Source organism: Octopus bimaculoides, chromosome 28 (genome assembly GCF_046866305.1).
Source record: "Octopus bimaculoides isolate indiv1 chromosome 28, ASM4686630v1, whole genome shotgun sequence".
In the NCBI taxonomy this organism is placed as follows: domain Eukaryota; kingdom Metazoa; phylum Mollusca; class Cephalopoda; order Octopoda; family Octopodidae; genus Octopus; species Octopus bimaculoides.
In genome coordinates this window covers 14,866,349-14,891,528 of record NC_142955.1, presented here as the reverse complement: position 1 = coordinate 14,891,528, position 25,180 = coordinate 14,866,349, and the positions used below count along the sequence as shown (strand labels likewise).

The following is a 25,180-nucleotide window of genomic DNA, read 5'->3' as shown; positions in this document are numbered from 1 at the left end:
AATGGAGAAATATTTATTGAGAAAGCAAATGGAGACAAACTCAGAAATAGTGGAATCAATGAAAAAAATAAAAGAAACGCAACTGAAAGAGAGGGAGATGATTTATATTCTATTGGGTCAACCCATAATCCGGTTTTTCCAATTGCATGAACTAAATGTTAGAGGGGGATGGTATAAACTACCTGCAGCAACTTGCCATAAAAGCAGGTATTAATTTTATCTTCTTATTTTTAGTGCAAGTTTTGAAGAGTGCTGTTCGATTTTAACAGTTATTTTTTCAAAACTATAATGGAAGTGACAAAGCAGCATATTTGGCATATTTTGCTTCATGAATACAATAAAGGTAACTTCTTGACTTTCCTGTGTCACACTTCATTGAAATCAAATGGGCTTTCCACCTCGTTAACATCTGCCGTTAAATTCAGTTGAACCTTGTTAACCCACGGAATATATCCTTTGTTGCTGGGACTTAGTTTAGCTATGGGATTGTTATAAATACAGAACACTAAATGTTTGTTGCTCGACAGAGAGGGTCACTTATAAGCTCGCTTGAATAGGTGACTGTTAGCACCCGGAATGTCACCTGACGATAGACAACTCTTACCCTTGCACCATCGAAACGTAGATGTTAAAATCATCGTTTCCAGAGATCATGATTAAAGGAAAGAGAACTAATTCTTCTTTCAGAATTAGGTGTGAAACCAGGATGAGTTTGAGGATTACAGTCAGTGTCATTACTAGGAATTACATTGACATAAAATATCTAAAAATCGTGCAAGAAAATTTCGTTATACACAGACTAAAAATTGCTTTAAGCTGAAAGGTACCGACAAGAATTACCTCCCATATGTGTTTCATATAAACCATACGCATGCGCCTTAATTGTACTTCCGCATCGGAGTTTGTTTGTTTCCTTCCTCAGTGTCTTTTAATTAACCTCTACAGACACTTTCAATACGTTTCTCAGCTTTACAAACACACTTCGAGTACATATAATATACACACTCTGTAGCAACTCTTTCCTGTGCGAAACATTTCCGTAAGTATTAAACAATGAAAATATTTAATTTTTTAATTCTGTAGACGTGTCGATTCTTTGTATCTTTCTCATCTTTTATGGATGAGAAATGTCCATAATTTGTTCGAGATTTTGTTGCTATTTCTGCCTGTGGAAACCACCTCCAACACTTTTTATCGCTGCCCCGTTAATTTGTGTGTTTTGGTTCGAAAAATACTCTGAAATAGACTCCAGCCAACACTTTGCTATAATTTATGGGACTGAACAGATCCTAATTTTTCAAATGTTTGTTTCTTGGTATAACGACTGATGTGTGTCCAACGCATCAGCAATTCTTTGCCGCATAACTTTCTGAAAAATAGATTTTTTTCAAATGAAATTTTCTACAAATACCCGTCAGGTGATGTAAGACCCCGAACCGCCGAGTGTATGTATTCTTTACTTTCGCCAAAGTTTTGGTAAATTCACACATGTCGACTTAGTTTCCTCACAACGTTTAGAAAAATGGGGATATTTGTAATGAAATTTACAACAAATACCTTTCGGAATGTATTGGGTTGTCCGCGATTTTTAAAGGAAAGAAAAAGGTCAATAAATACTTGCCATTACAATTTTAATCAACCAAATATGAACCATTTTTCTTCATTGGACACCAAACTCCGCTTGCGAAGACCTGTTGAAGCAAGTGAAATCGAAATCGAACTAAATTCGACAACTGGCACCCATCCCAACGTCGTTTCCTTCATTGGACACGAACCTCGGCTTGTGAAGACTTGTTGGGGCAAGCGAAATTGTGATGGCACCTGTGCCCAGCGTCGCTTTCCTGGCACTTGTGCCGGTGGCCCGTGTAAAGACATTCGAGTGTGATCGTTGCCAGTGCCGCTGGACTGGCTCCTGTGCAGGTGGCACGTAAAATACATCATTTTGAGCGTGGCCGTTGCCAGTACCACCTGACTGTCCTCGTGTCGGTGGCATGTAAAAGCACCCACTACACTCTCTGAGCGGTTGGCGTTAGGAAGAGCATCCAGATGTAGAAACTCTGCCAAATCAGATTGGAGCCTGGTGTAGCAATCTGGTTCACCAGTCCTCAGTCAAATCGTCCAACCCATGCTAGCATGGAAAGCGGACGTTAAACGATGATGATGGTGAAAAATATATGGAAAATTCAATATTATTAAAATATACATAGATAATTAGTTTAGTGTGGGTACGAAGTTTACTTCCCAAACATATGGTCTTGGGTTCAGTCCCACTGCATGGCAACTTAGGCCAGTATCTTCCATTTTTGACTAAAATCTTGTGAGTGGATCTGATATATAAAAACTTCAAGGAGCCCATTAGTTACATATATCTGTGTGTCTGCATTTGCGTGTCCTCACATTTACATCATATCATAATTGTAAATGAGTACATTATTATGCAAACAGTGTCATTTTTTCTCCCCTGTCTCTTTCGTAAACATCTTCTGCTGTTGGAGAATATTCATTTACTTGGAAATAGGTGAGGGTCTGACCTATGCAATCATTAAAAGTTGGACAGTTAGGTGATGATATTTGGCAAAATGAGTCAGTGACAAGAAAAGCCACTCCATAAACTGAATATAATTTACTCATCATCATTAGAAATGGTACTTTTCCATGCTTGCCTGGGTCAGACAGAATTCATTGAGGTAGAATTGTTATGGCCAGATGTCCTTCCTGTCACCAACCCCCACTGGCTCCCAAGCAAGGTAATATTTTCACATGACCAGACATGTTTCCATGGAAGATGAGAATCAAATGACATGTTGATGCTTGTCTACATCTATCATGGAATCTCATAACAAGAACACTTATTCGGTTTCTTCTTTCTGTGGGACTGAACTCCAAATCAAAAACAATATAGTTTTCTTCATAGCTCTCTATGTAGTGGCATGACCTACTAGAAATAACAGCATATTTCCTTAAAATTTCACCTTTCATTTATGAATATTGAAAACTGTATTAGGTGATGTAGGCCTAGATGTACAATGCTAAAGAAAAAAACATGATGGAATGTCTTTAATCGTATTTCTGCTCAGTAAGAGATGCCTCAGGGCTAAACAATAATGTGAAATTATGAGTTCAGTTGTTCAGGTAAATCTTTATTTCTGTAGAAAAGTAAATTTTCCATTTTTGAATCTATTTTTTAAGTAGCCTCCATATTTTACACTGATGTTTCTTTATTATTTCAGAATATCATATGACTGGGATAACTGAAGATACATCCTCAATATTTATCATATTTTAAGACTGAAAGAAAATGATGTACAAAGCAAATTCTTTGTAAAGAGTGAATTATAAGAAGGAAAGCTAGAACAATATATATACATTGTGATTTGAGGAGAAAAATAATGGAAAAGAGTGAGGAGGTTGAAGAATTGATTTCTCATGAAGACATGATAAAAGAGATAAGAAAGTCTTCATATGACTGTGATGTCTGTAAAAGGTCCTTCTCTCGAAAAAGTGACCTCACTGAACACAAACATATTCATACAAGAGAGAATCTGTATCACTGTGATGTCTGTGGTAAATCATTTTCTCTGAAACGTAGCCTAACTGTACACAAATATATTCATACAAGAGGAAAGCTATATCCTTGTGATGTCTGTGGTAAATCATTCTATCGCAGTTGTCACTTAACTAGACACAAACGTATTCATACAGGAGAGAGATTGTATCATTGTGGTATCTGTGGTAAATCATTCTCTCAAAGTGCTCATTTAACTGCTCACAGACGTATTCATACAGGAGAGAAGCCGTATCATTGTGATATCTGTGGTAAATCATTCAGTGAGAATGGTACATTATCTGCACACAAACGTTGTCATACAGGAGAGAAACCATATCACTGTGATATTTGTGGTAAATCATTCACTGTCAGTTCTGCTTTGACTGTACACAAACGTCTTCATACTGGAGAGGAAGCATATCATTGTGATATCTGTGGTAAAGCAGTCTCTCAAAATAGTGAGCTAAAAAAACACAGACGTGTTCATACGGGAGAGAAACCATTTAATTGTGATATCTGTGGTAAATCATTGTCTGATAGCAGTGCTTTAATTGTACACAAACGTATTCATACAGGAGACAAGCCACATCATTGTGATGTTTGTGGTAAATCATTCTCTGACAGTAGCACTCTTTCTTCACACAAACGTATTCATACAGGAGAGAAACCATATCAGTGTGATATCTGTGGTAAATCATTCACCCAGAGTAGTACATTAACTGGTCACAAACGTATTCATACAGGAGAGAAGCCATATTGCTGTGATATCTGTGGTAAATCATTCTCTCAAAACGGTTATTTAACTGTCCATAGACGTATTCATACTAGAGAGAGGCCATATCATTGTGATATCTGTGGTAAATCATTCTCTGTTGTTAGTGACTTAAATATACACAAAAGTATTCATACAGAAGAGAAACCATTTCAGTGTGATATCTAAAGTGACTCATTCTCTCACAGTAGCACTGTGACTTCTCATAAACGTACTCGTATTACAGTTTCTATGGGTTTTTTTCTGTAAACGTCTTCTTTGTAATATTCGTCTGACTTAAGTAAAGGAGATTAGGACTTTGAAACTAATGTATAGCCAAAGATTTCAGTTTTTTTCTTTCTTTATAAATTTTCTCTCCTCTCCTCTATCCATGCCCTTTTCCATAATGTAGGGACCTGTATTCGGAAACTGCTCATCCTGGTATCCCTACATGTGTTTGCTGAATATCACTTCTCCAGTTTGCTGTATATTAATTACTGTATATTACTATTTATTAATTTTTAAATGATGCCCTCATTAAATATGTTAACAGCAACAAAATTTATGGCTTTTTTGTTGACAAGAATCAGGTGTGGAAGCAAGGTCGAGAGTCAAAGGGCCTTAGAGTCAATTTAGCAAAGACCTGAGTCCTAAGAAAAAGGAAAGCAAATAAATTACTAATCCCTAAAGAAAAATGACCCTGCTTGGTGTGCAAGATAGAAGATTGCACTGGTATGGTCATGTGATGCATATGGATAAGAGAATCTGCATAAAGAAGTGCCTATCTGTAATTATGGAGAGGATCTTTTCAAGAAGTAGACCCAGGATGATGTAGGACAAAGTGGTGAGAAATGATCTTCAGATTTTGAGTCTCACAGAGGAGACAACAAAGGACCAAGATATCTGGTGATTTGTTGCACCTGAGAATACATGTTAAGCAAAATTGTGGCCATATATACAAGCATCTCCTTTACAGCCATGCCGTATCCCTCCTTATATCTGCCCTCTGTCAAAAATCTCCCACAAGCTATCTTTTTAAGAGCCCCCCCTCCCCCACCTGCTGCAGCCCTTGCCACTTTCATTCACATGCCTACCCACACACTTTCCATGCCCTCACAGACCTAACATAGCCATGGCTGGGGTAAGCCTACATCTCTCACTGTCACTTGCTACAGTCACATCTTCCCTGAAATTCTTTTGAAATATCCCCCTCTAACCCCTCTGTACCACTTGGATTCCTCCCACTATTCCCTGGTGTATTTCTCTTCATCTCTCCTTGATTTCCTTCCTTTTCCTACAGAAGTAGCCAAGTGTTTCCTTTCTAGTTTGGCACCTATCTCTATATCTTTATTACACTTTAACCTCTCAACTAGCACAAGGCAACCTCCCTTAGTATGAGTGTCTCTTCAAACCAAGGGGTCCTTGTCTTCAAAGTTTTTCCAATATTCTATTATGTGAGGACCAAAGACATGAGGTGTTTTGGTTTGTGAGGCAGTGTACCAGAGAACATTGAGATGTGAGAGAGCAATGTGTGCAGAATGATAATAGCATGCTTGCATTTAGTGCTGAAAAGAAAGAGACATGGAAGTGCTATTATGAAAGGCTCATAAATATGGAGAATGAATTTGGGAAAGAGAATTTTCCTACTTCGCAAAGAGTACCTTTATTCTTGTTGACAGCAATGTTATAAGTAAAGCAATTATCATAAAGCGTGGGAAAACCCCTTCTCCATCAGGATTTATCTCTGAAATTCTTAAAATATTTGGCAGAGTAGGATATGGTGTAGTCATCCTCTACCTAGGGTTGTACGGGAAGGCATCATACCCAAAGACTGGTATAAAGAGATACTATAGTAGTAAATACAGAGATATCAAATTACAGGAGCAGGTTATGAAAGTCACTGAAAGACTCAACCCATTTACTTAGAGATTTGAGATAGATGAGATTCAGTTTAATGCTGAAGTAGAGGGACTGAACCAAGAACCATGTGGTTGCGAAACAAACTCCTGACCACACAGCCACGACAATGCCTATGAATGTACTTCTAATTATATTTTATCTTGACAACATTCAATCTGAAGTAATAGTTTTAAATTATCAGAAAGTAAAACAAGTTGATGTTTCCAATTGTAAATTTACATGTTTACCCACTTCAAATGCAGACGAAACATACGGTTAAAAAAAAAAAAGTACTATGGTTCTACCATTGTTTATATTTACAACATGTAATGTGTAAAGTGTTTGTTTCTTAAAAGCCTCGTGAAAACGTATCTTACTCGACAGAGAGGGACTCTTATGCGTTCGCTTGGAACCAGTGGCTGACGATAGAAAACTGTCGAAATTAAAACCAACATCGTTTCTAGAGCTAATGAGTACTAATTCTGCTTTCAGAATTAGGTGTGAAACCAGGATTATAGTCAGTGTTATTGCGAGGAATTACTTTCACATAAAATATCTGAAACTAGTTCAAGAACATCTTTGCTACATAGAGAGACAGATAAACGAAGAGTTGCTTGAAGCAGAAAGGTACCGACATGAGTTACCCCCCCGTGTTTCGAATAACCGATACGCATGCGCCTTAATTTGTACTTTCGTATTGAATGTTAAAGGAAGTTCATCTCGTTCCGAAGTGTGTCTTAACTTCTACGAATACTTCTGATATGTTTATCAACTCGACACACACATACTTGATGGGCATATAATACACAGGCTCTATAACAAGTCTTTCCTGTACGAAGCATTTCTGTAAGTATTGAATTTAAGAAGGAAACAACGCTGATTTGTGTGAATTTTCCGAAACTTCTCGCCCCACCTGCAGACAAAATTATCCCAACTATTTCCGATATGAGTAGAATCTACACTATCTTAAGCATATTTGTAAAACTTTCATTCAAAAAATATCCATTTTTCTGGATGTTCTGAGGATATAAATTTGGGACAGTGGACACATTTGTGTAGATATGCTGATTTGGTTTCCTCATAAATTTTTATGATGTAGATTACAATTTTGTTCATAGATAAAAATTTGAGGACTATTCCACAATTTCCTTTCTGGAATAAAATTAAAAGATTTCAGGCTGCTTCTCAGTCATCTGACATCGGTTTCAGATTATCCGTAGGGTAACCCTGCGCCTAATTACAAATTACTCCAGCACTGTTTACATTAACTCCTTCTCTGATTTCTCTAAAATGATAAATTCTTATGCTTACAGCTGGTGTTCTGTTTAAAGCATTAATCATGTGTTACACTGAAGATGGTAAGGCAGACGTTCCGACATCAGTAGAGAAGTGTGTGTGGAAGAGGTGAAGGGGAATAAAACTATAAAAACAAAACATAATTGTAGTTTTGGGGAAAAACAATGGTTTTTCAACGTCATAATTACCATTGTATGAAGGAAGAAAATTAACAACAAAAACGGGACAAAAGGGATGAAAATGTCAAAGTAGGGCTTTATCCACAATAATATACCGCTTGTTACTCTGTTCTGTTTATCTGTTACACTAAGAAAGACAATAAATCAGATGGAGAGATATATTCATAAAGAGATTGTGGGGGAGGGGAAGAATTGGAGATAAAGACAAAGTGAAATAGCGAAGTCAGGAAAGAAAATAAAACAAAGCCCGCTTGAAAGTGGGTGGGGATGGAGGAGTTGTATATTATTAGTGAGGGGGAGGTAGAAGTACTATATAATTAGAGTGAAGGGGAGGTAGAAGTTTTATATAATTAGAAAGAGTGAAGGGGAGGTAGAAGTTCTATATCATTCTGCATTCTTGTGTTCAAAGGCACAGTTGAAATGTTTAGCATAATAAAACAATGTCATGACGATCTATAAATTAAAAGATTTTTCGATTGATAGTTAAATTGATGGGAAATAACCTCAGCAAATATCAGTCAATCGTACACTTTTATCTTTTATATGTTCTAGACAAAAGGCCATGTCCATGCTGGGGCACTCAAAGTCTTCTGTTTTCTTTATGGAATGTTTTTTTTTTTTCTTATTAGGTTTAAATGTTTATTGGTGTTATAAAAGCAGACAAATATATACATGAGATGAAGGGAAAGTAGAAATAATTATTTAAACAGAGACAGACAGATATGTAGGTGAATCTACAGATATATCAATAGATATACAGGTTAAGAGATATATTAATAGATGGGTAACTGAAATGAAATGAAAATAATCTCAATTGGTAAATAACTTAGGCTGAGATTTGGTCATAGTTTAACAGTGAAAAGTGTTGTTATATATTTGAATAAGTTTTATATTTTTAATTCAATTTTCATCTTAAACATATTAGGACAAGATAACTAGGCAATAACTTCTAAGTGCATTTCAATTATATTTAAAAGTACAGTTCTGATAAAATAACAGAATTTCAAAGTGCTGCACTGTGGGACTGAACCTAGAATCACATGCTTGGGAATCAATCTTATTAACCACTGCCAGACCAGTTACATTTTTTATTAATTTTTTTTGTTTTCTTTGAATTCAGTTGTCTTTTCTTCATTCATCAATGTTTATTTTTGTTTGATCTGCGGCAAAATAATTGTAAGACCTGCAAACCTGCAAAAACAACACGGTTTCCTTCACATTCTAACTTGAAATAACAGCACATTTCTCTTTAATTTCACCTTTCATTTATGAACATTGAAGACTATATTGGATTATGTAGTCTTAGATATACAATACTAAAGAGAAAGACTGGATGGAAAGTCTTTAATTATATTTCTGCTCAGTTAGAAATGCATCAGGACTAAACAATAATGTAAAATTATGAGTTCAGTTGTTTAGGTAAATGTTTATTTCTGTAGAAATGCAAATTTCCCTCATTTAAATCTGTATTTTTTAAGTAGCCTCCATATTTAATACTGATGTTTCTTTATGTTTTCAGAATATCATATGACATTGGGATAACTGAAGATACATCCTCAATATTTATCATCTTTTAAGACTGGTAGGAATTGATGTACAAAGCAAACTCTTTGTAAAGAGTGAACTATAAGAAGGAAAGCAAAAACAATATATATACATTGTGATTTGAGGAGAAAAATAATGGAAAAGAGTGAGAAGGTTGAAGAGTTCATTTCTGATGCCTGTAAAAGGTCCTCTCGAAAAAGTGACCTAACTGAACACAAACATATTCAAATAAGAAAGAAGCTGTATCACTGTGATATCTGTGGTAAATCATTCTCTCGCAGTAGTCACTTGACTGCACACAAACGTTTTCATACGGGAGAGAGACCATATCATTGTGATATCTGTGGTAAATCATTCTCTCAAAGTAGTCATTTAACTGCCCACAGACGTATTCATACTGGAGAGAAACCATATCATTGTGATATCTGTGGTAAATCATTCTCTCAAAATAGTGCTTTAACTGCTCACATACGTATTCATACTGGCGAAACTCCATATCAATGCGATATTTGTGGTAAATCATTCTTTCAAAGTAGTGAATTAACTAGGCACAAACGTATTCATACAGGAGAGAAACTGTATCATTGTGATATCTGCGTTAAGTCATTCTCTGACAGTAGTAATCTTACTTCACACAAACGTATTCATACAGGAGAGACTCCATATCACTGTGATGTTTGTGGTAAACCATTCCCTCACAGTAGTGCCATGATCAGACACAAACGTATTCATACAGGTGAGAAACTGTATTATTGTGATATTTGTGGTAAATCATTTTCTAACAGTAGTCATGTAACTATACACAAGCGTAGTCATACAGGAGAGAAGCCATATCATTGTGATATCTGTGGTAAATCATTCTCTCAAAGTAGTCATTTAACTGCCCACAGACGTATTCATACTGGAGAGAAACCATATCATTGTGATATCTGTGGTAAATCATTCTCTCAAAATAGTGCTTTAACTGCTCACATACGTATTCATACTGGCGAAACTCCATATCAATGCGATATTTGTGGTAAATCATTCTTTCAAAGTAGTGAATTAACTAGGCACAAACGTATTCATACAGGAGAGAAACTGTATCATTGTGATATCTGCGTTAAGTCATTCTCTGACAGTAGTAATCTTACTTCACACAAACGTATTCATACAGGAGAGACTCCATATCACTGTGATGTTTGTGGTAAACCATTCTCTCACAGTAGTGCCATGATCAGACACAAACGTATTCATACAGGAGAGAAACTGTATTATTGTGATATTTGTGGTAAATCATTTTCTAACAGTAGTCATGTAACTATACACAAGCGTAGTCATACAGGAGAGAAGCCATATCATTGTGATATCTGTGACAAATCATTCTCTCAAAATAGTGGCCTCACTTCACACAAACGTATTCATACTGGGGAGAAACCATATTATTGTGATATTTGTGGTCAGTCATTCTCTAGGAATAGTACCTTGACTTCACACAGACATACTCATACGGGCGAGACTCCATATCATTGTGATTTATGTGTTGATTCATTCTCTCAAATTAGTGAATTAATTGGACACAAACGTATTCATACTGGAGAGAAGCCATATCATTGTGACATCTGTGGTAAAGCATTCTCTGACAGTAGTAATCTTTCTACACACAAACATATTCATACAGGAGAGAAAAGAAATGAGTAGTTTGTATGGTTTCTTTTGTAAACGATTTTATAATATTCCTGTGATTTAAATAATGGAAATTATGACTCTGAAATGAACCTGAAGATTTTGTTTTTTTCTTTCTTGCCTAATTTTCTCCCCATCCATTCCCCTACTTTCATGCCCTTTTCCATAATGTAGGGCCCTCTATTCGAAAATTCCTCCTCCTGGCAATCTTACACATGGTTCTTTGTTGATTATCACTTCCACAATTTATATTTTATTAATTTTTATTTTTTAATTTATTGTTTATTAATTTTGAAATGCTTCACTCATTAAATATGTTAATGATAACATAATTTAAGGCTTTTTCATTGACAGGAATATAGTAAAGTTGTCAGATATGTACAAAATAACCTCTAGTACAAAACAAAGTGGCCACAACCGAAAGACATTGGGTATAACTATAGTTTAGTGCTCCACAACAGCCTCTTCTCATAACTTTCTGAAAAATTGTTTTTTATATTCAATTTAACAAGGGTCTAGTTTACAATCAAAGAAAAAATATTTTTTTTGCGTGGAATCAAGTACACTAACTGCCTAATATTCTGAAAACTCCTTATTTTTGTTTGGAAAAAAAGGGTGAATCGGACCCCCTACCCCATCTGGAATCATTGAAAAATTTTTTTATGTTGAATAAGTTCTGGTGATCTAATATACTACAAAACCATTTTTGGGGTCCAAAAACAGGGTGGGGTAAGGTAGAAGCGTCAGAAATTTCACCCCCACCCTCATTTTCTGCATGGAATCAAGTACTCTGACTTCCTAATATGCAGCAGACCCCTTATGTTTATTCGAAAAAAAGAGGGGATGGGAAAACCGGACCCCCCCCCCCCCCCATAGCATGGAATCATTGGAAATTTTCCCTCGTTCCCACAGCAATTTCTTGATTTGTAACATTTTTACGAATATTTTTGTTATCCATGTAGAAAAATAGGGATTACGAATCTGGGAAATATATCTTTTTAAAGTTTAATTTTTCTTAAAGAAACACTCACCTCACCCATCCATTCATTCGATTCAAACCTCTGTCATTTGCCTGCATCCTGACTCATTGAGCTGGTGTCATTTGATTTCCAGTTCATGTAATCAAGAGAGGGATATTTGTTGCTCGGCGGAGAGTGACACAAGCTCGCTTGGAACATGTGGCTGTTGTCTCGAGGTATGCCAGCAGACGATAGAAACTCTTACCCATGCATCATCGAAAAGTAGAAATTAAAATCATCATCGTTTGTAGAGCTCATGATTAAAGGAAAGAGAACTAATTCTTCTTTCAAAATTAAGTGTGAAACCTTCATATAAAATACCTAAAACTTATCGAAGAAAATTTTTGTCAGAAATATAAAAAACTGGATTACGGTTAGAAATTCCAACAAGAGTTACCTCCCATATGTGTTTTATTAAACGAGACGCATGCGCATTAACTGTACTTCCGCATTCACTTGCACATTGAAACAAATTTGTTTTGTGCGTCAGTGTCTCTTATTTAACTTTTACAAGTACACACAAACTTACACACTTAAAGTACGTTTAATACATATTATACACACACTTTATAACAAGTCTTTCTTTCATGAAACATTTCTGTAAGTATTAAACAATGAGAATATTTAATCTTTTAATTCTGTTTTGACGTATCATTTTGTTTCTCAGTCATCTTTTAATGATAGCAGATGTCTATGATTTGTGCAAGATTTAGCTGCTATTTCTACCTGGAAGCTACCTTCAACATTCTCTATTGTTGCCCCGTTAGTTTGTTGCAGGTTTTAGTTTGAGAAATATCCTCAAATATACTAGAACACTTCAGTTTAGAAATATCCTGAAATATACTACAACACTTTGAGTTTAGAAACCTGTACTTAATTATAATTAATCGAATGTTTGTTTCTTGGTACAGCTACTGATGTATGCCTAATACATCAGCAATTCGTTTCCTCATAACTTTCCGAAAAATGTATTTATTGAAAGGAAATTTTCTACAAATACCTGTCAGGAGGTGTAGATTCCGATTACATCAGAATTTGTGAAAATAAATTTTCCCTGGGGAAAAAAGGTTTCTATAAATTCACACGCGTCGATTTAGTTTCTTCACAACTTTCAGAATGTGTAGATTACGGTTATATCGGAATTTCAAGAAAAGTGAAAAAAAAAAAATATATATATATAAAATATATATAAAATATAAAATATATAAAATATAAAATATATATTAAAAAAAAAAATATATATATATATATAGCTGTGATGTGTGTAGGTCTATGTTATTAGAGAGAATGAGGAGGAAGGTAGAAGTTATATAATATTCTGCATTCATGTGTTCAAAACACAGGCACAGTTGAAATGTTTAACATAAAACAATGTCGTGAAGATCTATAAATTAAAAGGTGTATCGATTGAGAGTTAAATTAATGGGAAATAACCTTAGCAAATAGCTGTGGATCATACACTTCTATCTTTTACATGTTCTTGACAAAAGGCTATGGTCATGCTGGGGTACCGACAGTCTTATATTCTGGGATTTTTTTTTTTCATTGTTTAAATTATTGGTGTTATAAAAACAGGTAGATATATACATGAAATGAAGGGAAAGTAGAAATGATAATTATTTAAACAGAGACAGACAGATATGTAGCTGAGTCTACAGATATATCAATAGATATGCTACTCAATAAGGAGAATATAAATCATTATTATCATTTAAAACAGTAGTTTTCTATGTCTGCCTGGGTCAAACAGAGTTCATGTTAAGGACAAATGCCCTTTCTGTCACCAACCCACAATGGCACCCAAGCAAGGTAATATTTTCCCATGTCCAGACATGTTTCCCTGGAAGATGAGAATCAAATGACATGTTGATGCTTGTCTACATCTATCACAGAATGTCAAAACAAGAATACACACATGACAGTCTTCTTTCAGTTTCCATCAACCAAGTCCACTCAGATGGCTTTGGTTTCACTGATGCTATTGTAGAAGACACTTACTGAAAGTGCTGCACTGTAGGACCCAACCCCAAATCACATGGTGGGGAATCAAACTTCACCACTGCCAGACCACTTATGTTTTGTTAATGCTTCTTGTTTCTTGAATTCAGTTGTTTTTTCTTCATTTATGAATATTAATTTTTGTTTGATCTGTGATAAAAATTTGCAGAATCTGCAGGAACAACATGCATTTCTTCATAGCCTTCTTTGTGGTCACATGACCTAGTAGAAATAGGAACACATTTCCCTTAAATTTCACCTTGCATTTATGAATATTGAAGACTGCATTTGATGAGGAAGACCGAGATATACAATCCTTGAGAGGACAGGCTGAATAGAATGTCTTTAATCATATTTGTGCTCAGTTAGACATGCCTCAGAGCTGAACAACATTGTCAAATTATGAGTTCAGTTGTTCAGGTAAATGTTTATTTCTGTAGAAATGTAAATTTTCCACGTTTCAATCTGTATTTTTTAAGTAGCCTCCATATTGTAAAATATGATGTTTCTTTATTATTTCAGAATATCATATGACAGTGGGATAACTGAAGATACATACTCAATATTTATCATCTTTTAAGACTGAAAAGAATTGATGTACATAGCAAATTCTTTGTAAAGAGTGAATTATAAGAAAGAAAGCAAGAACAATATATATACATTGTGATTTGAGGAGAAAAATAATGGAAAAGAGTGAGCAGGTTGAAGAATTGATTTCTCATGAAGACATGATAAAAGAGATAAGAAAGTCTTCATATAACTGTGATGTCTGTAAAAGATGCTTCTCTCAAAAAAGTAACTTAACTAAACACAAACGTATTCATACTGGAGAGAAGCCATTTCACTGTGATGTCTGTGGCAAATCGTTCTCTCGCAGTTGTGACTTAACTACACACATACGTACTCATACAGGAGAGAAACCATATCATTGTGATATCTGTGGTAAATCATTCTCTCAAAGATGTCACTTAACTAAACACAAATGTATTCATACTGGAGAGAAGCCATTTCACTGTGATGTCTGTGGTAAATTGTTCTCTCGCAGTTGTGACTTAACTACACACATACGTATTCATACAGGAGAGAAGCCATATCATTGTGATATCTGTGGTAAAACATTCTCTGATAGTAGTGCTTTACCTAGACATAAACGTATTCATACAGGAGAGAAACCATATCACTGTATTACCTGTGGTAAATCATTCTCTGACAGTAATACCTTGACTTCACACAAACGTACTCATACAGGAGAGAAGCCATACCATTGTGATATCTGTGGTAAATCATTCTCTAAGAATTGTCACTTAACCACACATAAACGTAACCATACAGGAGAGAAACTATATCACTGTGATACCTGTGGTAAATCATTCTCACAAAATAGTCACTTAACTGCTCATAGATATATTCATACAGGAGAGAAGCCTTATCATTGTGATATCTGTGGTAAATCTTTCACTTGCAATAGTGCCATGACTGCACACAGATGTATTCATACAGGAGAGAATCCCTATCACTGTGATATCTGTGGTAAATCATTCTCTAGAAGTATTCACGTTACTACACACAAACGTACTCACACAGGAGAGAAGCCACATCATTGTGATATCTGTGGTAAATCATTCTCTGATAGTAGTGCTTTACCTAGACACAAACGTATTCATACAGGAGAGAAACCATATCAGTGTGATATTTGTGGTAAATCATTCTCTGACAGTAGTCGCCTAACTGCACACAGACCTATTCATATTGGAGAGAAACAACATCACTGATGCCTGCAGTAAATCATTCTCCTGCAGTACTGCCTTGACTTTACATAAACATATTTATATCGGAGAGAAGCCATGTAACTGCTACCAGTGGTTAATCATATTCTAAAAATGGTTCTTTAACTGCCCACAGACGTGTTCATACAGGAGTGAAGCTGTGTCATTGTGATACCTGCACACAAACGTGTGTTCATACAGGAGAGAAACCATATGACAATGATATCTGTGGTAAATCGATCTCTGTAAGTAGTGACTTAACTAGACATAAATGTATTCATACAGGAGAGAAACCATATTGTCAACTGTCTGTAGAAACCTTGTCCCATGCTGCATCAGAGAGTAGAAGTTAAAAATCTTCATTGTTTCTCGGGCCCGTGATTAAAAGAATGAGTACTAATTCTAGTTTCAGAATTAGGGGTGAAATCAGGATGATAAGGAGAGTCAGTGTTATCACTAGGAATTACCTTCATATAAAATATCTGAAACTAGTTCTAGAAAAGTTTTATTATGGAGACAGACAGGAAAAACAATTGCATTAAATTGAAACATTGCGACAAGAGTTATCTCCCGTATGTGTTTTATTTAACGATACGCATGGGCAATAATTGTACTTCCGTTTTTACCTTCACTTTGATAGAAGTATAATTCGAGCAGGAATTTGTTTCAATTAACTTCTACAAACACTTTTGATACGTTTCTCAATACACATAATTCACACACTTTATAACTATTCTTTCTTTTATGAAACATTTGCGTAAGTATTAAACAATGAAAACATTTAATCTTTTAATTCTGTAGACGTTCGGTTTTTGACGTGTCGATTGTTTCTGTCTCCCGCATCTTTTATGGATGAGAGATATCCATGATTTGTGCCAGATTTAGCTGCTATTTCTAGCTATGGCAAAGAGATGGCGGTTAATGTTTACTTTAACTCACGGTGACGAAAACAGAAAAGTGTAATAGATGTGAAAAAATGTGTATTAAAGAAATATGAAAACAAAAATTTGCTCCAACGAGGGGAGAGGACTTTCGGAAAATTCACAGGATCCGATTTTTCCCCTCATAACTTTTAGGAAAATGGATATCTTCTAATGAAAATTTATATAAATACTTTTCAAAGGGCATTGATTACGATTATAATAAAATTTGTGGGGAGAGAACTTTCGAAGAAGAAAAAGTTTATAAATTACTGTTCTGGTTGAGTGTAATGGAAAATAAATGGCAAATAAGTTTGAAAAAAAATGTGGCGTTTCTTAAATACAGAGGTCCTGATGCAGCTACTTTAGGATATGAAGTGGTGGTGGAGGGAATCTTGTTTTACAATACTGTTAATGATGTAAGGAGCCCCACAATATAGTCTGTTTTTAATTTGATGTTTTTACCGTGCACACTTGTTAGGGTTAGTGTGAGGGTTACGCAGAAAATGAGTGGTGCACATATACTTTACCTCCGCTAGTTAAGGTTTGTTTTTAGTTTCGACTTACACAAGTGCTGCTTGTGTGAAGTCACAATAGTTTTGGTAAAACTAGATTACCTCTTGTAGATGCATCCGGAGCAAAAAAAAAAAAAAATAGTGCAATAAGTGTAAACAAATATGAAACAAAAAAATGCGCGCTGGCGAATGGGGGGCGGAGGAAAGGACTCAGAAAATTCACATCGGGAATGTTCGAGTCCTCTCACCACTTCCCCGTCCGTCGGCGAATTTTTTTTTTTTCTTCACATTTGTTTACTACACATTATTTTACACCTAGTACACTATTTGTTTTTCAACTTTTGTAACCGGTTGCAGACTCGGATAATTCACACGATCCAGCAACACTGGAGTTTAAAGGTCAAGGTCTGAATTTCCCGAGTCCTCTCTCTCGTTCGCCAGCGCGCATTTTTTTTTTTTTTTTTTTTTCATATTCGTTTACTACATGTTTTACACCTATCACACTATTGTTTTTTCATTTTTGTGATCGGCTGTCAAAGTGGGATTACTGGATCCTGTGAATTATCTCCACCCACTCCCGTCACAAAAATGGAAGAACAAATAGTGTACTAGGTGTAAGATTCATCTATATTTCGTTCAAGAAATAGAAAAAGGTTTTAAAAAAGATCCCATGTACTATAATGAGAGAAACAAATTCGTAAATACGGTATTGAATATGGTTTCACTATTGAAAAAATGGAGAGAGTGATTTAGCTGTTGTTCTTAGCACATCTCCACCATTGGGATCTTTCTGAAAAACCTTTTCTATTACTCAAACGAAAAATAAATGAATCTAAAACAATTTTCCCTCATAATTTCTGATATGATCAGAATCTGCACTATCTGAAGTGTATTTGTAAAAATTTCACTAATAAATATCCATTTTTCTGAAAGTTCTGAGGAAATAAATTTGGGACGGTGGACACATTTGTGTAGATATGCTGATTGGGTTTTCTTCATAAATTTTTATGATGTAGATTACAATCTTGTTGCAAAAAATTAAATTTTGAGGACTACTCTGCATTTCCTTTCTGGAATGAAATTAAATGAATATCTTTTAATACAATGAAAATTACGACAGATATTAGTATTAAAGTTGAAGGTTGCTTCTTAGTGATCTGACATCAATTTCAGATTATCTGTGGGGTAGCCCTGAACCTGATTTGAAATTACACTGTTCACATTAAACCCTTCCCTGATTTCTCTAAAATGATAAATTCTAATGCCTACAACTGGTGTTATTTTTGAAGCATTAATCATGTGTAATACTCAAGATGGTAAGTTAGGGGTTCCTACATAATAGGGGAGAAGAAGTGCCTGGAAGAGTGTAACAGGAATAAAATGATAAAAACACAAAATAACATTGTAGTTTTGGGTAAAACAATGATTTTTCGAAATCATAATTGTGTGTGTTTGCATTTCTGTTTCCTCACAGTCACACCATGTCACAATTGTAAATGAGTGCATTATTATATCCTAGATATACAATGCTAAAGAGAAAAACAAGATAGAATGTTTTTAATTGTATTTCTGCTCGGGGCTAAACAACAATGTCAAATTATAAGTTCAGTTGTTCAGGTAAATTTCCCACTTTTGAATCTGTATTTTTTAAGTAGCCTCCATATATTACACTGATGTTTCTTTATTATTTCAGAATATCATATGACATTGGGATAACTGAAGATACATCCTCAATATTTATAATCTTTTAAAACTGAAAGAAAATGATGTACAAAGCATATTCTTTGTAAGAGTAAACTATAAGAAGGAAAACAAGAACAATATACATATATACATTGTGATTCAAGGAGAAAAATAATGGAAAAGAGTGAGAAGCTTGAAGAATTGATTTTCCATGAAGATATGATAAAAGACAAAGAAGTCTTCATATGACTGTGATGTCTGTAAAAGGTCCTTCTCGCGAAAAAGTGACCTAACTGTACACAAACGTATTCATACTGGAGAGAAGCCATTTCATTGTGATATCTGTGGTAAATTGTTTTCTTGCAATAGTGTCTTAATTATACACAAACGTGTTCATACAGGAGAGAAACCATATCATTGTGATATCTGTGGTAATTCATTCTCCAACAGTAGTCACTTAACTGCACATAGACGTATTCATACAAGAGAGAAACCATATCACTGTGATATCTGTGGTAAATTATTTTCTCACAGCGTTAACTTAACTGTGCACAAACGTACCCATACAGGAGAGAGACCATATCAGTGTGATATCTGTGGTAAATCATTCTCTAATAATTGTCACTTAACTACACACAGACGTATTCATACAGGAGAGAAACCATTTCACTGTGATATCTGTGATAAATCATTCTCTGATAGCAGTGCTTTACCTAGACACAAATGTATTCATACAAGTGAGAAGCCACATCATTGTGATGTTTGTGGTAAATCATTCTTTTGAAGTAGTCAACTTTCTACACACAAACGCATTCATACAGGAGAGAAGCCATATCACTGTGGTATCTGTGGTAATTCATTCTCTCACATTACTACCTTGACTTTACATGGACGTACTCATACAGGAGAGACTCCATATCACTGTGATATCTGTGGTAAATCATTCTCTCAGAGTAGTACCTTAACTTTACACAGACGTACACATACAGGAGAGAAACCATATCCTTGTGATATCTGTGGTAAATCATTCTCTCTCACTAGCACCTTAACTGTTCACAAACGTATTCATACAGGAGAGAAGCCATATCGCTGTGATATGTGTGGTAAATCATTCGCTCACAGTAGTGCCTTGACTTTACACAAACGTACTCATACAGGAGAGAAACCATTTCACTGTAATGTCTGTGGTAAATCATTCTCTTGGAATAGTAATCTTTCTACACACAAACGTATTCATAAAGAAGAGAAAAGAAAAGAGTAGTTTGTGTGGTTTGTTCTGTAAACTTTTTTTTCTTTCTAATATTCCTGATTCATGTAATGGAAATTATGATTGTGAACATGGTCTTTCAATAATTTCAATTTCTTTCGTTTCTTTTAAAATTATCTTGCAGTGCCATGCTCTTTTTCTGTTCCTTTTTCTATAATGTAGGGACCTCTATTCTGAAACTGCTCCTCCTAGCAACCCTGCTTGTGGGTTTTGTTGAATGTCACTTCCATGATTTACTGTATATTTCTTATTAGTTTTTCAATGCTTCACTCATTAAATATCTTCAACAATAACATAATTTATTTCTTTTACATTGTGAGGGTTACAGTAAAAGGTGTAAAATATGTACATAGGTAATAACCTCCAGTACAAAACAAAGGGATCACAAAGGAAAACCAAAGAATGACCTTGAGTACAAAACAAAAGAGACTGCAAAGGGGAAACATGGGGCATAAGTATATTTTGCAGGGCTGTCATTGAGATGAAAATTGGCTATGAGTACAGCAATGAATTTAGTGTGCAGCTAAGAGTTCACCATGGATTGGTTTTCAACCCACTCTTGTTTATCCTGATCCTCAAGGACATATTAGAGGAATTGAAGACCGGTTGCCTTTTGAGGCTCCTCTTTGCTGATGAACTTGTTATAGCACAATCTCTAATAAATTTAGAGAGGTCTAAAGTCAAAGGGCCTTATAATTATTTTAGCAAAGACCTAAATCCTAATGAATTAGGAAAGCAAATAAATTACCAATCCTTTAGGAAAATGACCCTGCTTGGTGTAGAAGATCGAAGACTATTGGTATGATGATGTGATGCATATGGAGAAGAGCAGCTGTATAAAGAAATGCCTATCTAATTATGGAGAGAATTTTTGCATGAGGTAGACCCAGGAAGATGTGAGAAATTATCTTCAGATTTTGAGCCACACAGAAGAGACAACAAGGGACCAAGACATCTGGTGATTTATTGTGCTTGAAAACACAATCTAAGCCAAATTGTGGCCATATATACAAGTATGTCCTTTACAGCCATGCCGTATCCCTCCCTCTGTCAAAAATCTCTCACAACCTATCTTTTCAACATTCCCCCTTCATCCACCCATGATCCCCACCTGCTGCAGCCTCTGCCACTCTCTTTCATATGCCTACCCATACATTTTCCATGTCCTCTCAGACCTGCCATTGGCTGGGGCAAGGCTACTTCTCTCACTGTCACTTGCTACAGTCACCTCCTCTTTATCTCTAAACATCTTCAATCCTCTTGAAATATTCACCTCTACCCCCACCCCCCAGTATTGCTCACATTCCCCCACTATCTCCTGTGTGTAGCTCCTGGTGCACTTCCAGTACCATCTGTTTCTGTCTTTCTCTCCTTGCTGTCTTCCCTTTTCCTACTGGAGTAGCTGACTATTTCCTCCGTAGTATGGCACCTATCTCTATCACTCTGTTATACTTTAACCTTTCAACTAGCACAAAGCCACCTCGATATCATTCCCTCTCCCATCCAAGGGTTGTTTTTTCTTACAAGCTACTTGATGAACCCACTGATTCTGGTGTCATGCTGAAAGCACAAATGTTGTTCCATATAAAGAATACCCAGTACATTTTGTAAAGTGGTTGGTTTAAGGAAGGCCGTCCATCTGTAGAAACAATGCTAAAACTGACAACAGAGTTTGGTGCAGTTCTTTGGTTTGCCAAGTCCTGTCAAACCATTCAACCTATGCCAGTATGGAAGATAGTCATTAAGTGATGAGGAAGATTCAGAGAGAGGTTTGCCAATGTTCTATTATACAAGGACTGAAGGCCTAAAGTGTTCTGGTTTGTGAGGCAGTGTACCAGAGAACATTGAGTTCTGGGGGAGAAATGTGTGTAGGATAGTGGCATGTTTGCACTCAGTGCTTCTGAAAAGAAAGAGACCTGGAAGTGCTATTATGAAAATGCAGAGAATAAATGAAAGAATCTCCCAAATACGAGCAGATAGGAAAAACAATTGCATTAAATTGAAACATTGCGACAAGAGTTATCTCCCGTATGTGTTTTATTTAACGATACCTATGGGCAATAATTGTACTTCCGTTTTTACCTTCACTTTGATAGAAGTATAATTCGAGCAGGAATTTGTTTCAATTAACTTCTACAAACACTTTTGATACGTTTCTCAATACACATAATTCACACACTTTATAACTATTCTTTCTTTTATGAAACATTTCCGTAAGTATTAAACAATGAAAACATTTAATCTTTTAATTCTGTAGACGTTCGGTTTTTGACGTGTCGATTGTTTCTGTCTCCCGCATCTTTTATGGATGAGAGATATCCATGATTTCTGCCAGATTTAGCTGCTATTTCTAGCTATGGCAAAGAGATGGCGGTTAATGTTTACTTTAACTCACGGTGACGAAAACAGAAAAGTGTAATAGATGTGAAAAAAATGTGTATTAAAGAAATATGAAAACAAAAATTTGCTCCAACGAGGGGAGAGGACTTTAGGAAAATTCACAGGATCCAATTTTTTCCCTCGTAATTTTTAGGAAAATGGATATCTTTTAATGAAATTTTATTTATATACCTTTAAAACGGCGTAGATTACGATGTTAAACTTCAGTGTTTGACCCGAGCAAAAAAAAAAAATAATAATAATAAAAGTACAGTAAGTGTAAAACACTTTTGAATCTGTATTTTTTAAGTAGCCTCCATATTTTACACTGATGTTTCTTTATTATTTCAGAATATCATATGACATTGGGATAACTGAAGATACATCCTCAATATTTATCATCTGAAAGAAAATGATGTACAAAGCATATTCTTTGTAAAGAGTCAGCTGCAAGAAGGAAAACAAGAACATTATATATACATTGTGATTTGAGGAGAAAAATAATGGAAAAGAGTGAGAAGGTTGAAGAATTGATTTCTCATGAAGAGATGATAAAAGAGATAAGAAAGTCTTCATATAACTGTGATGTCTGTAAAAGATGTTTCTCTCAAAAAAGTAACCTAGCTGTACACAAACGTATTCATACAGGAGAGAAGTTATATCTGTGGTAAATCATTCTTTAAAAGTAGTCCTTTAACTGCTCACAGACGTATTCATACAGGAGAGAAGCCATATCCCTGTGATATATGTGGTAAATCATTCTCTCAAAGTAGTGCTATAACTGCACTCAAACATCTTCATGCTGGAGAGCGACCGTATCATTGTGATGTCTATGGTAAATCATTCTCTAAGAGTAATATTTTAACTAGCCGCAAACGTATTCATACAGGACAGAAACCATATTATTGTGATATCTGTGGTAAATCATTCTCTACAAGTAGTCCTTTACCTGCCCACAGACGAATTCATACAGGAGAGAGGCCATATCAGTGTGATGTGTGCAGTAAATCTTTCTCTCAAAATAATGTCTTAACTAGACATAAACGTATTCATACAGGAGAGAAACTATATCATTGTGATATCTGTGGTAAATCATTCACTCAAAGTAATGATGTAACTAAACACAAACGTACTCATACAGGAGAGAAACCATTTAATTGTGATATCTGTGGTAAATCATTCTGTCACAGTAGTGACTTAATTGTACACAAACGTATTCATACAGGAGAGAAACCACATCATTGTGATGTTTGTGGTAAATCATTCTCTCTGAATAGTAATCTTTCTGCACATAAACGTATTCATACAGGAGAGAAGCCATATTACTGTGATATCTGTGGTAAATCATTCTCTCACAGTAGTTCCTTAACTTCACACAGACGAACTCATACAGGAGAGAAGCCATATTACTGTGATATCTGTGGTAAATCATTCTCTCATAATAGTACCCTAACTTCTCATAAACGTATTCATACAGGAGAGACTCCATATCACTGTAATATATGTGGTAAATCATTCTCTGTTAGTAGTAGTCTTTATGTACACAAATGTATTCATACAGGAGAGAAAAAAGTGTAGTTTGTGTGTTTTTTCTGTAAACTTTTTTTCTTCTTAATATTCGTGTGATGGAAATCATGATTGCGGAAATGTTTTTCCAAAAATTTCAGTTCTTTTCTTTTAAAATTTTCTTGCAGTGCCATCCCCTCTTCCATTCTTTTTTCCATCAATTAGGGACCTCTAATCTGAAACTGCTTCTCCTGGCAACCCTATACATGGCTTTTGTTGAATGTCACTTCCATGATTTACTGTATATTTCTTATTAGTTTTTCAATGCTTCACTCATTAAATATCTTCAACAAGAACATAATTTATGGCTTTTTTCATTGTGAGGGACATGGTAAAGTTGTCAAATATGTACTTAAGTAATAACCTCCAGTACAAAACAAAGGGATCACAAACGAAAACGAAGAATGACCTTGAGTACAAGACAAAAGATAGTGTAAAGGAGTAACATGGAGCATAAGTATAGTTTAGTGCTCCACAACAGACTATTTTCATTTTTATATTAAACTTGGCAAAAGGTCTAGATTATAATTATCTTACGAAAATGGAAGAAAATATTTCTCAAGGAGAGTGTCATCCTTTTCAACTTCATCCCGGTTTTGTCAGGGGTCATAGCGCAATTCATTAGGAAAAGAGATAGCCAAGATGAGATGCAGTTTGGTTTTGTGCCAGAGAGAAACACTATTAATGTATTGACACATTTTTTGTTTGATGAATAAATACATACAGATGGCGTTTTTCTAATATAAATATATTTTGTTTGCTTTTAAAGTATATTAATATGTTTTGCTTCCTGTATACCTGAAGCCAGCTTCTTGACCAGGGATTGAAACCTCAGCCTGAATTTTTCTGGAGGATTTTTTTCCCTTCCCCTTTGTTCTCTGGATTCGCTCTTGGAAATTTATCAGAGTCAGGTGTTGACTTCCTGTGTCAAGCTCCATTCAATTCAGATTGGTTTTCTTCATCATCAACATCTGGTGTTAAATTCAATTGAACCTTGTTAACCCACGAAATATCCTTTGTTACTAGACCTAGTTTAGCTATGGAATTGTTATAAATACAGAAAACTAAATGGAATTGTTTTTTACTTGGCATCTGTGACACAGGCAACATACTTTGTGTTAGTGCTACCAGAGATGTACAAATATGTCTCCCTCTCTGCTTGGTAGCTGTCCCATTTCTGCTTGG

General features: G+C 35.3%; 3 protein-coding genes and 1 pseudogene across 7 annotated transcripts; all 4 read left to right on the top strand.

The window, feature by feature from the left end:
• The first annotated feature begins 76 nt into the window (after window positions 1-76).
• LOC128251099 (uncharacterized) lies at window positions 77-24,291 on the top strand. Its single transcript, XM_089344634.1, has 4 exons — window positions 77-1,039; window positions 3,231-4,336; window positions 9,496-12,501; window positions 18,794-24,291. Exons 2-3 carry the CDS (start codon window positions 3,390-3,392, stop codon window positions 10,895-10,897), a joined length of 2,349 nt encoding a protein of 782 aa, XP_089200760.1. The 5' UTR covers window positions 77-1,039; window positions 3,231-3,389; the 3' UTR covers window positions 10,898-12,501; window positions 18,794-24,291.
• Window positions 12,363-24,291, top strand: LOC128251098 (uncharacterized). 4 transcript variants are annotated; one of them, XR_016238813.1, is made up of 3 exons: window positions 12,363-12,501; window positions 14,422-15,910; window positions 18,794-24,291. XR_016238813.1 is itself a non-coding variant. In XM_089344523.1 (2 exons), exon 2 carries the CDS (start codon window positions 14,583-14,585, stop codon window positions 15,669-15,671), a length of 1,089 nt encoding a protein of 362 aa, XP_089200649.1. In that variant the 5' UTR covers window positions 12,363-12,501; window positions 14,422-14,582; the 3' UTR covers window positions 15,672-16,910. The 4 variants fall into 4 exon arrangements, 1 of the variants encoding a protein (XP_089200649.1); XR_016238811.1 differs by having other exon boundaries at window positions 14,422-16,422; XR_016238812.1 differs by lacking the exon at window positions 12,363-12,501 and adding an exon at window positions 13,825-14,319 and having other exon boundaries at window positions 14,422-16,422.
• On the top strand, window positions 19,010-24,291 carry LOC149130607 (uncharacterized; annotated as a pseudogene). Its single transcript, XR_016238713.1, has 2 exons — window positions 19,010-21,063; window positions 22,781-24,291. The product of XR_016238713.1 is annotated as an uncharacterized LOC149130607 (transcript).
• On the top strand, window positions 20,532-24,291 carry LOC128251097 (uncharacterized). The gene is made up of 2 exons (XM_052977473.2): window positions 20,532-20,849; window positions 23,054-24,291. The coding sequence occupies exons 1-2, from the start codon at window positions 20,532-20,534 to the stop codon at window positions 24,005-24,007; spliced, it is 1,272 nt and encodes a 423-aa protein (XP_052833433.2). The 3' UTR covers window positions 24,008-24,291.
• Window positions 24,292-25,180: the final 889 nt, after the last annotated feature.

What these genes read in the sequence shown, in the direction of transcription:
- LOC128251099 (XM_089344634.1), top strand. Translation starts at nt 3,390, where the DNA reads ATGGAAAAGAGTGAGGAGGTTGAAGAATTGATTTCTCATGAAGACATG. An exon ending in TGTGGTAAATCATTCTCTCA is followed by an intron (nt 4,337 to 9,495) that starts AAACGGTTATTT and finishes ATCATTCTCTCG; the next exon opens with CAGTAGTCACTTGACTGCAC.
- LOC128251098 (XM_089344523.1), top strand. Translation starts at nt 14,583, where the DNA reads ATGGAAAAGAGTGAGCAGGTTGAAGAATTGATTTCTCATGAAGACATG.
- LOC128251097 (XM_052977473.2), top strand. Translation starts at nt 20,532, where the DNA reads ATGAAAATTGGCTATGAGTACAGCAATGAATTTAGTGTGCAGCTAAGA. An exon ending in TAGAAGATCGAAGACTATTG is followed by an intron (nt 20,850 to 23,053) that starts GTATGATGATGT and finishes AAAGTAACCTAG; the next exon opens with CTGTACACAAACGTATTCAT.